General features: G+C 39.7%; 1 protein-coding gene across 1 annotated transcript in view; it reads right to left on the reverse strand.

Annotated features, from left to right (window-relative positions):
• Window positions 1-6,949, reverse strand: part of FHAD1 (forkhead associated phosphopeptide binding domain 1) — an 86,397-nt gene extending 79,448 nt beyond the window's left edge. The window contains exon 1 of the mRNA XM_049772535.1: window positions 6,857-6,949. Coding sequence (XP_049628492.1) covers window positions 6,857-6,949 — 93 coding nt within the window. The remainder of the gene's footprint in view (window positions 1-6,856) is intronic.
• Window positions 6,950-12,777: the final 5,828 nt, after the last annotated feature.

The raw sequence follows: 12,777 nt of genomic DNA on the forward strand, positions 1-12,777 counted from the left end.
TAAATAAATAGAATATCAAGATCTTTTGACATCAACAATCAAAACAGTATGGCAGGATTGTAAATGAGTATACATTTTTAATCTTTAGGATTTTTCCAGGCAATTAAAGATGATCTTTTTTATTTGCTAAATGCAAACACTGAGTAATTTTAGAAGTATTTTTAAATCAATTATAGGTATTTCTGAAGTTTATGAGGGTGACTTGTAGTGGCACAAATAACAAACTATAAATTGACTGTTGAATTATTACTTAGGGAGGCTGATAGCTGATCATGGGTGATTCTTCCAAACGAAAGGCCTGATGAAGTCAGCAGAGAGGTAATCCTTACTTCATTTGGCCCTATAAAATTGGAAAAATGTTGTCGTGTTTGCAGGTTTCAATTTTTCAAAATAGACTTGTGTTCCTACAACCTCTTTAAAAGCATATCTCCTCTCCCAAATCCATTTAAGCCCTGGGAAGAGGATTTTTCTAGAGAAGATAGAAGCACCCATCAAAAACCTATTCACAAAATATTTGGCAATTCATGTATCATCTGTCCTCTCGAAAGCCAATATAAGCTTATGCTCTGGAAATGAGCTGACTCCTTCATAAATCAATGTGACTGTTGCTGGCGGTGGCAAATTTCTTCTTAAATTCAGTCCGAGAGAAAGTAAGCAGTCAATTATTTTTATGCAATGAACTCAATTTCTGTCCATATAATAATTGTCCTCATTAGTTTCCTTTTTCCAATCTGCTTGTTAGTATTAAAAGACTATCTCAGCCCCTGTATTCCACTTTAAGGGACACTTTCTCTCAGGGATTTTCCCATGTTACTGGAATAATAATAATGATCAGTGTTGTCATTTCTTAAGCACGGAGAGCCAGGCATTTTATAGACAATTTCTTGTTTCAAGTTTTTTGTTTCATCAAAAAATCTGTGAGGTGAGTCATTTATAGACAGGCAAAATATTGGAATTGAAAATATTGGAATTGAAATGCAACTAAGAAACTGAACTGACCCAGACAGAAAGTAATCTGAAAAAATGCACACTCGGGTGTGTGTCCTGATGGCCTGTACTTTTACATTTTATTAATTTTCTGTTATAATGGTTGAGTTAGAAACAGAGAAATGTGTTATTTTGTTAACTTCAGAGGAAATAAAACTAGTTAAAATTCTATCCCTTGGGATTGGAGCTATAATACAGTAGGTAAGGTACTTGGCCTAAGTGCTGCCAACCCAGGTTTGATCCCCAACACCCCATATGGTTTCCTGAGAACAGAGCCAAGAGTAAACCTTGAGCACTGCAAATGTATTCTCCAAACAAACAAAAAATCTGCCTCTTGTTATAATGATAAGAAATTGTTATTCTTCCCTCCTTACCTCTCACTTCCAGCTTTGTACATTAAACAGATTTTCTGTGGTCTTATAAGGAAGTCATATTTTCGGTGAGAATCCTGACAGGTGGTATATTGAATTATCTTTATACCATTGAGTTTATGATAAAAACTCTCAGAAAATTAAGAATAATGTTATCAATTTAAAAAAAATATCTACAAAAATATTAAAGTTGGGGCCAGAGTGGTGGTGCAGGCGGCAAGGCGTTTGCCTTGCCTGCGCTAACCCCTAGGATAGACTGCAGTTTGGTCCCCCAGCGTCCCATATGGTCACCCAAGCCAGGAGTGACCCCTGAGCATCATCAGGTGTGGCCCCAAAACAACAACAACAACAACAACAACAAAAACCCCCCAAAAACAAAACTATAGTTTACAATACATTATGGCAGGGGTGTACCTGGGGAAGCTCAGGGGCTACTCCTGGCTCTGTACTCAGGAATCAAACCCAGTCAGTGCTGCCTACAAGGTAGATGCCTAAGCAAGCCCCTGCACTATTTCTCAGACCTAATGTCATTTATAATTGGCAGAAGATAAAATCCTTTTTATTTAAGATGAAGAATAAGCAATTATATTTATAGACTTCATTTAACAGAATACTAAAAATCTTAGTGCAATAAGCAAAATTAAAGGCATTCCAACCAGAAGGGAAAAATAAATTGTTTCTATTTGCAGAACACGATTGTTTATGTATAAATCCCAAGAAACCTCCAAAGTCTTAGAAACTTGGTTCAAAGTTGCAAGATATGATGCAAGCATATAAAATTGTACACTATTAATTAACACATGGACACCAAAACTTAAAAATGAAACATGAGTTCAATCGTTCAAAAGAGAGATATGCTCAAGTGTAAGCCTAATAATATATGCATAGGTATTTTATGTTAAAACTAAAAAAATGTTGGGGACAGAGCGGTGTCGTGGAGCAGTAAGTCATCTGTTTGCTTTGCCAGTGCTAGCCTAGGACGGACAGAGGTTTGAACTCCTGGCATTCCATATGGTCCCCCAAGCCAGGAGCAATTTCTGAGCACATAGTCAGGAGTAACCCCTGAGCGTCACCGGTTGTAGCCAAAAACAAAAAACAAAAACACAAAACCAAACAAGACAAAAAACAAACAACAAAAATATCAACCCTAAAAAATGTTAAAAAAAGGAAATTAAAAACCACCTAAAAAGAAAAATATATATAGTGTCCATGGATTGGAAAAAAAAACAGTAAATGTAGATTTAAATGGGTTTAAACACAATTCCTATAAAATTCCAGCAGGTTATTTATATATGTGTAAATATTTATATTAATGTTTATAAAGAAAGCAAAAGAACAGGTTAAAAATTCAAAATAGAGACGTGTGGATTCCTGTGTGAGAAAGCAAAAAAGAAACAAAAGGTCCGAGTGGATGGTGCAGCCTAAACTATTGGAAAGAATGAACTTCAGCCCACCCACATAGGTTATAGGCCGTGCCCAGGGGTGTGGCCTCCCAGGCAGGCAGCTGGTTATGCAGCCAAAAGATAATCTCTCACCCACATAAACTCCCCAGACCTCCCTGGCAGTGGGAAAGACTGACAATGATTTAGGAAAGAAGTATCTTGAGTCTAAAAAAAAAAAAAATCCATGGTAAAGCAGAACAAAAAAACCCATCCCATGGTTTTTCACCTTGTGGGTGAAGACTACATACAATTCTGCAGACCCAATCAGTGGTAATGGAATTCAAAGTGGAAATGTTTAGTATGTTCAATGATCTCAAATACAGTGGAATGTATTGACTATAAAACACAAGAGAATATGAGAACAAAAATGAGAAAAATACAAATAGTCTCAGAAATGGGGAGAGGGCAAATTCTCCCTTTTTTTTTGAACTACAACAGCCGAACCCCACCATTTACCTTGTGACAGAAACGACCTCCTATCTAATTTTCAAGTCAGAAATTTGTTATAGATATAAATTCTGGACCATGCTGCTGCATGACACCTCGATATTTTATAGTAGCACCAGCCCAGTGGTATCACAAAAAATCTAATAAGAAAGTTTCATAGTAATCTACCAAACTCAGTGAGCCAAAAACAGTAACAGAAGGTGCAACTAGCACAAACTACAGACCAGTAAATCCTTAGACACTGATTTTAGCAACTTCTTGGCGAGAGATAACAATCAATTCAAATTGACCTGTGTTAATCTAAGTTTTGGTCATTCCATTTGCCTTTGTGCCTTAACAAGACATATAAAGTAAATTTGTTTGTGTCTGCATGGAAGCACGTTATGGAAGTGGGTAGATGGAGGACACTGGTGAAGGGATGGTTACACTGGTGGTGGGTTACATTGTTTTTCGTTTATTTGTTTGGTTTTTTGGTTTTTGGGTCACATCCAGTCGTGCTCAGGGATCACTTCTAGCTCTACACTCAGAAATAGCTCCTGGGAAGCTCCGGGGACCATATTGGATGCCAGAATTAGAACCACCATCCTTCAGCATGCAAAGCAAATGCCTTACCTCCAAGCTATCTCTCTGGCTCCTTACATTGGTTTTTTTGAACATTTAATGCTGAAATGATTATATTATAAACAATTTGGTAAATTTGGGCATTATAATAAAATAAAAATGAGGGAAAAAGCAAGAATTGACTCTTCAGCATGGCTTTGTTTAGTTAGGAACCTCAAACCAGGTCACTGCAACCAGGTTTTTGTGTAATCAAAAAAAAAAAAAATTAAAGCCAACCCTAAAATTAATTTAAACAGAAAATAAATTGTTTAATTTTGACAAAGCATAACAAATATTGCTTAATAAAAGCCTATTCTTTACTAAAGGTTAACTTTATTAACTTTAAAGAAGCTAATTCCAGTTGATCAGTCTTGTCATCAATGAATGCCAAATATTCATGTTTCATGGCGTCTTCTCTACCTGATTTTTTTTTTTTGTTTTGGCTTTTTGGGTTACTCCTGGCTATGCGCTAAGAAATTGCCCCTGGCTTGGGGAATCGAACTGCGGTCCATCCTAGGCTAGCGCTTGCAAGGCAGCTTACGACGCCACTGCTCTGGCTCCAGATATTTTTTTAATTACTTTATTTAAATATTGTGGCTACAAGGTTGTTCATAATACAGTTGTTTTTTTTCTCAGTTATAATGTTGTTCATGATTGAGTTTCAGTCATACAATGTACAATACCGTTCACCAGTGCAAATTTCCTGCCACCAATGTCTCCAGTTTCCCTTTGTCTTCCCTCATGCCCTCCCTACCCCTGCTCTGCTTTCTTTTCTTTTCTTTTTTTTTTCAGGGGACAGAGGTGGGGAGGTTGGAGTCACACCTAGAGGTGGTCAATGGTTATTATTAGATCTATTCAGGAGTCACTTCTGGCAAAACCATATGTGATGGTAAATACTGAACCAAGATAAGCCATACAAGACAAATGTCTAATCCTTGGACTAGCTCTTCAGCACCCAATTCTATTTTTGTACACAGTTTATTGTTATTTTTTATCAATAGATTAAAAAATTTTAATATAAAGATGAAAGAATGGATAATCCCCCTATATCCCTGATGACATTCCACACCCAGTCACTTTTAGCATAGCTCTGTCCATTTTGTGTTCTTTGAGATGTGAATAACCCCATAAATAAACCCCCTTGTCATCCAAGTTAAGAAAATAAGAGGATGGAAAGCAAGCTATAGACTGAAAGAAATTATTTGCAAACCATCCATATGACAAAGAACTCATATCTAAAATATACTTTTAACAATTTTTTTTGTTGCTGTTGTTTTGGGGTCACACCTGGCAGTGCTCAGAGGTTACTCCTGGCTCTAAGCTCAGAAATCACTCCTGAAAGGCTTTGGGGACCATATGGGATACTGAAATTCGAACCACCATCCTTCTGTATGCAAGGTAAACACCTTACCTCCATGCTCTCTCTCCGGCCCCTAAAATATACTTTTAAAACTCTCAAAACTCAACAGTCAAACGAAAATCCAGTTATATATGGGCAAATAACATTTCATCAAAGAAGATATGCAAAGGCCAAGAAAGTGCAGAAAAAGGAGTTCAACATCCCTGGCCATTTCAAAATGCAGATTAAGACCATGATGAGATAGTTTACCCTCTCCATCATAAGATTTTATTTTAGCTTACAAATAAGAGCTAAAATAAAATAGCTGATAACACTGAGTGCTATTGAGAATGCAAGCAAAACTATGTCTCACACATTGCTGGCAGGAATATAAAATGACACTGCCACATGGGACAGTAGCTTGATTCTTTCTTTAGAAAATAGATGTATACTTAATATGATCAAACAACCACATTTCTGAGCATTTACCCCAGAGAAATAAAAACCCATTTTCAGATAAAAATCTATATATAAATGTTCGTAGTAGATTTGTCATTAATAGCCTCAAATTGGGCATATGCAAATGTTGAACAGTGGTACATTCATACCACCACGACTATTTATTACTCAGCAACAATAAGGAACAATCTAACAACCTTAATAGATTAAAAGGGCATTATGCCAAGGAAAGGAAAGCAATCTCAAAAGGTTGCACATTTATGATCCTGTTTATGGGGCACTTTTAAAATGCTAAAAATTATAGAGCTGGAGAACAAACTGATGGTTCTCAGGTTTTGGGGATGTCCTTACTGGACTATTAAAGCCCTATCCCATGGGAGAGCTATGACGATGGAATAGTCTGTATTTGATGACTGCACCCAAATCTATTTTTGGGGATAAAAGGTCACAGAACTAGATACTGCAAACCAATGTCGATTTTCCTGACTATGTTATTTGTTATTGTTTGGTAATATATATTTCTCCTAATATGCATAGGAGGAGGCTGGATAAATGTAGTACAGAGGATTTTATGCTAGTTTTAGACTTCCTATGAATCTAAAATTGTTTTGAAATAAAAAGTTAAAAATAGTCTATTGAGTAAGGGCTGAGACAGAAGTGTCTTTCACAGGATAGAGATTCCACTGTCTCTCTCTACTTCAGTATTTCAGCCCTTTTCAATATTTAAAAAGACTCAAAACCGCTGATTTTATGATTCCTTCCTTTTGTCTAACTTTCTTGGCTGTTAGTGAGCTGAGGTTCTGGACCAAACCACAGCTGATTCAGAGCATGAAATGAAAGAACAATAAACCCAGGATTTACCCCCATTCACTGCTAGAAGGTCTGTGAGCTCTGGGGATGGAAGTACCCATGACAGTCTACAGAGAGTTCTGGAGAATTCACCTTCTCTAGACACTTGAGGTAGTCCTGGCTACCAAGTCTGGAACAGGTAGAGGTCAGATCATCTGCTCTTTGCCCACTTTCCAAACTATCCCCTGTGGGCATGGTCATTCCAGGACAGTGCACATGTCACACACTGTATTGGGCCCATTTTCACTCTGAAAATCAGGGAAATGTAATCACTCAACACTTAGTAACCCATCAAGTAAAGTAGAGGTTGTGCTTGAACAGAGTGTGGGACAGAGAGGATAGGAATTGGTGAGAAGTCTTACCTCAATGACCAGGTCTGAATTTTCATGCCTTCCAATAGTAGTACTTTTATTCAGGACAAAAAAGCCTTCTTTGCTCTTTAGATAGGCTTTCATACTTTCTGCTTTCTCTCTATAGGGTTTTCAGAAAAAAAAATTTGTTAGAAAAATGCAGTCCTCTCATTATTTGGTCATTTATTTTGAATGAATTAAGGAAGCATACATAATGGCTGTCTCAGCAGAGGGAGAAGTGGTAGATAGGACTTAACAATGATCACAATTCTAGTTCTGTACTGACAGTATATTTGGGTGACACCCAGTATTGTTGAGGGCTTACTCCTAGGTATGTACTCAGGATTACTCTTAATGGGCTCAGGGGACTATATGAGGAGGCATAGATTGAACCCAGGTCAACTGCATATTAACTATTATAAATAATAAAGCAAACACATCACCCATTGTACCCTACCTCTTAAGATGACTTGGGGAAGTTGGGCCACACCCAGTGGTACTCAAAAGTTAGTCCTGGCTCTGCACTCAAAAATTCCTGGCTGGTTTAGTGAGACCATATGTGGTGTCAGTGATTGAATCTGGTTTGGCTGCATACAAGGCAAATATACCACCCTTTGTATATCACTCCAGTCTCTCCTTAAGATGATTTTTTTAAAAGGTAATAGACAGCATAGATAAACTTGGTTCTGATCATCAAATGCAGGACTCTTGATTTAAGTCATAGCACAAACAAACATGACCTAAAATAGTCCAACAACCTATAGGAATTCCATTGATAATTGCAGTCTGCTTTCCCTTTCGTTTAGTATGAGGTTGGTTATTTTATCTATCAAGTCTTATCCCACTAGTTCTGGAATTTTGGGCGAATTACTTAGTAGTCCTATGTCTCAGTTTTCTCATCTGTACAAAGGAGCTTCTAATGCTTCATATTTCAATGGGATTTGTGAGAATGCACAAATAATATAAATACATATATTTAGAATACATATAAAGCTACCAGCTAAGCATAAGCACTCTTTGGATTGATCCCTTTAATCTTGGTCTGATGGTATTCTGTGCAAGGTATTCTGTGCTTCTACAGATCCTCTTAAAGTCCTGAGAACCAGTCATTGAGGAGAAGAGCATTTGAAATTTTCCAAATAACTTCTCTTTAGGGGCTGGAGTGATGGCGCAGCAATAGGGTGTTTGCCTTGCATGTGACTGACCTTACTCCTAGCTCTATGCTCAAGAATCACTCCTCGAGGGGCTCCAGTGTATGGCATCAGAGATCAAACCCAGATTGGATGCATGCAAGGCAAGCATCTTCCTTGTTTCATTGCTTTTGTGCAATATATCTTTTTATTTTATGTATTACTTTTTGGGAAGTTGGGCCACACCTAGCGGCACTCAGGGGTAACTCCTGGCTCTACACTCAGAAATTGCTCCTGGCAATTGGGGGATCATATGAGATACCGGGAAATGAACCCAGGCCCCTTCCCAGATTGGCAGCATGCAAGGCAAATTGCCTACCCCTTTGCTATCACTCTGGCCCCCATCTTTTTATTTTTTAACAGATAAAGTTCAGGATTAGGGATGTGGCTTAGTGAGCAGACAAGGAGTATGCTTTGCATGTTTAAGATCCAAGTTCAATCCACAGTATTGCAAAGGAAAAAAAAAAAAGAAAGATTTAGTGACTTTAATATGTTCCAAAATGTTCATGGCAATTTGTCTGGTGTTTGAATTCCGAGTTGAAATTCAACCAACTTGCTCCATCCCAACACAGAAGTGCTTTGCAATTGAAAGGGGATTGAAATGCAAAACTATGGATTTATGAATAAAAATAATCCTCACATAGTTATGATCACAGAGTCAAAGTCTTTTCTGCTCTTCATCAACATCTCCTGCTTAGGGTCAGGCACCATTTCCATATGCCTACTGCTTCTTTGGTTCTCAGAACACCCCATAGGGAGGATTGCACAATGATTCCCCTTTCGAAATGGGGAAAAGGAGATGGGGAGAGGTTAAAGCTAACATAGCTGTGGCTGGCAGGGAGAGAATACTGCATCTTTGCTGGTATTACTGCACATTCCTGTGAGAACTTCCCTCTCACTTGTTCATGGCTGGGCTACCACCTATGAACACTTTAGACATTCAGGGACAGAAATTCTTTTTTGCCTTTTGGGCCACACCCGGTGACGCTCAGGGGCCACTCTTGGCTATGTGTTCGGAAATCGCTCCTGGTTTGGGGAACCATATGGGATGCCGGGGGGATCAAACTGTGGTCTGTCCTAGCTAGTGCAAATAAGGCAGACACCTTACTGCTTGCGCCACCGCTCCAGCCCCCAAAACAGAAATTCTTGACGCCAAAAGCCCCATCCTCTGAAAGGAAGGAAAGATCTACCCTGGGAGTAAGAGAAATACAAACAAGGTGGGCTATTCATTTTTCTGTTTGTATACTTTGAGGCTCATGCTGCCAAAGCACAATGTTTTCACATCAACAGACAGGAAACTCTGTTGTTTCATATTGCTTCGCATGAGAAAAACACTTAAATACTAAATTTCTCTGTCATCTGTATGAGAAAGGCATTTTTCTTTCCAAAAGCACCATGTTCTCTGGTCATTAAATCACTTCCTTTTTTAGTGGGAAGGATGATATCATGAAACCACACATTTTAGCCTAATTTATGTAAGATGTAACAAACCGGTGAGGGATAGCTCTTCATAGGAAGAGCACAGGAAATTCCACCAGACTTTCACTCAAAACGTGGGTGATGCATGGGTTTGATTTTTGTTCATCTTCCAGTGCTCCTAATACCTTCTCTCTGCTCAAACGACACTCCCCACTCAAGCCCTTGCCATTCTATTTTTGGTGGGAGATTACTCCAGGCTCTACATTCAGAAACCACCATATGGAACACTGGGGATTGAACCTAGGTTAGCTGCAGTCAAGACAAAAGCTCTCCCCTCTCCCCTCTGTACTATCCCTCTGGCCCTGTCCCTTGCCATTCTTGCTAGAGAAGCTTTCAGTTCTTTCCATCCTTATACTTGTTATTCTCAGACATATTTTCTCTCTTCTTCTCTTCTCTTCTCTTCTCTTCTCTTCTCTTCTCTTCTCTTCTCTTCTCTTCTCTTCTCTTCTCTTCTCTTCTCTTCTCTTCTCTTCTCTTCTCTTCTCTTCTCTTCTCTCTCTCTTCTCTTCTCTTCTCTTCTCTTCTCTTCTCTTCTCTTCTCTTCTCTTCTCTTCTCTTCTCTTCTCTTCTCTTCTCTTCTCTTCTCTTTCTCCTCTCTTCTCTTTCTCCTCTCTTCTCTTTCTCCTCTCCTCTCCTCTCCTCTCCTCTCCTCTCCTCTCTCTTCTCCTCTTCTCTTCTCTTCTCTTCTCTTCTCTTCTCTTCTCTTCTCTTCTCTTCTCTTCTCTTCTCTTCTCTTCTCTTCTCTTCTCTTCTCTTCTCTTCTCTTCTCTTCTCTTCTCTTCTCTTCACTTCTCTTCTCTTCACTTCTCTTTTCTCTTCTCTTCTCTCCTCTCCTCTTCTCTCCTCTTCTCTTCTCTCCTCTCTCTCCTCTCTCTCTCTCTCTCTCTCTCTCTCTCATTTTTGTTTCTGGGAAACCAGAAACCAGATGGCACACTGAGCTTAGAAATCACTCCTGGCAGGCTTCAGACCATATGGGATGCTGAGGATTGAACCTAGGTAAGCTGCATGCAAGGGAAACACCCTACCTGCTGTGCTATCACTCCAGTCCCTATTCTCAGACATTTGCTGTTTACTTCCCAATTAAGCTATAAGCTCCAGCAAGGCAGACTGTGGGTTTTTGTTTATTTGTTTCTCAGTTTTTGGGTTACACTCCAAATCTACATTCTAGAATCATTCCTGGTGGGCTCAGGAGACCATATGAGATGTTAGGGGTAGAACTCAGGTCAGATGTATGCAAAGCAAACACCCTTCCATGCTGCACTACTACTCTGCACCAGCGAACTGTTTTATTTAAAAAAAAAATAAAGATAGTTATTAACTGCTTCTTTTCTTTTAAATTTCATTTATTTATTTATTGCAGTTTTTTTAGCCATAGCAGCGCTCAAGAGTTATTCCTGGCTCTACACTCAGAAATTGCTCCCGGCAAGGACGGGGGACCATATGGGATGCCAAGGATTAAACCTGGGTCCATCACAAGTTGGCTGTTTGCAAGAAAAAATACCCTGCTGCTATCACTCCGGTCCCTATTATCAACTTCTATGTTTATCCCTGCCATCAAAGCAAAGGCAGGGACATACTTTTATTCTGGATAATCTTTCCAGGGATATTTGTCTGCTAACAACTTGGGAGGACAGAGGTAATGACCCATCCAGCAGAGTAGAATTGTTTATAATAGCATTTTTCCCCAGGGTCTAACTTCTTAGGACAGACTAGTTAGCAGACCTTCACAGCCAGGTTTTCCTAAACTTTAAGGGTTCTTTTTGTTTGTTTTTTGCTTTTGCTTTTTCTTTTTGAGCCATACCTGTATGATGCTCAGAGCTTTTTCCTTGGCTCTGTGCTAAGTAATCACTTCTGGAGGACTCAGAAAACCATATGTGGGCCAGGGATCAAACTCAGGGCAGCTGTATGCAAGAAACGTGCCCTACTCGATGTATTATCTCTTTGACTCTGTTTTAAGTTTTTTGTTTTGTTTTAATCTGGGACATGGACACATAGCATCAACATCAGCTGTCTTGTTTCAAGGGTCTTGCAGGGGCCAGGGGGAAGCAATAGCAATGTAAAACTATGAGCTCTGCAGTGCCTGCTATTCTATGGGCAGTAATTTCCTCTGTCTCTGGCCCAGGAGACTCTTGTCTTGAGTGGCATCTATTAATTTTGTACAGGCTGATTTGTCACCTTGAAGGCAGATTAAAAATCTCAGACCCTTCACACTCTCGATAGTTATGCTTAGCATGCCATTTCCAGCACTCGACGCAACATCAGACACAAAGTGTGTGCTCAATAAATGCTTGCTGAAAGAAGGAAGAAGCAAAATGACATCTCAGAGCAAGACATGACAACTAACTGGCTGGACATCCTTGACATAAACTCTCTTAATTCCTTCCCCTTTGGTAGCTTTCCTAGATGACTTTAAAAAAATATTCCAAACAAATCAATTTAAATTCCATTTCTTTTTTTTTTGGGGGGGGGGGTCACACCCGGCTGCGCTCAGGCGTTACTCCTGGCTCTATGCTCAGAAATCACTCCTGGCAGGCTCAAGGGGCCATATGGGATGCCAGGATTTGAACCAATGACCTTCTGAAAGAAAGGCAAACGCCTTACCTCCATGCTATCTCTCCAGCCCCTAAATTCCATTTCTTTAGTTCTCTTGTTTGGACTGCATTTCTTCACATTAATTGTGCCAAGTGCATTCACTCCTGACCTGACCCTACCAGTAAACAACACAAGGTTATTTGAACCATGTTAAACTCTAAATTTATTCTTACTCCAGCGCTTTAGGGCCCAAGTGTTACAAAGAGCAAAAGAGCTGCAATCCCTAGCACCCACTTCCATCTCACTTTAGATAGATCAGACCTGTGCTGGAGTCCAGAAGCAAGTTTTCTTTTGAGAGTTAGATCTTGGGTGACCAGTGGATCTGTAAGTAGAATCTTCTCAAAGAAGGGATGTATGGGATGTTGTCTGTATACAGGGGGGCCATGAAGAATTCCTTCTAATGCTAGCTGTCCCCTCACAGGACATCTGAGAGTGCTAGGAGGGGACTTAATTCCCCAAGTTGGCCACCTCTGGAGAGGGGAAGTGTGGCTGCACCTAAAGAGGGGGGCCTGTTGTTGGGGTACCTCCTCTTGGGTGAAGCTGCATCAGAGACCAATTAGGAGTCATCCTAGTTCTCAGCGCTTGACCTCCAGGGCAGGTCTAGTCCTACCTGGTCCCAGGTAGCTGCTCCAGTCAAAAGCACTCACCGGGTGGAGGAGGAGGAGGAGGAAA

Source organism: Suncus etruscus, chromosome 4 (assembly GCF_024139225.1).
Source record: "Suncus etruscus isolate mSunEtr1 chromosome 4, mSunEtr1.pri.cur, whole genome shotgun sequence".
Classification (NCBI taxonomy): domain Eukaryota; kingdom Metazoa; phylum Chordata; class Mammalia; order Eulipotyphla; family Soricidae; genus Suncus; species Suncus etruscus.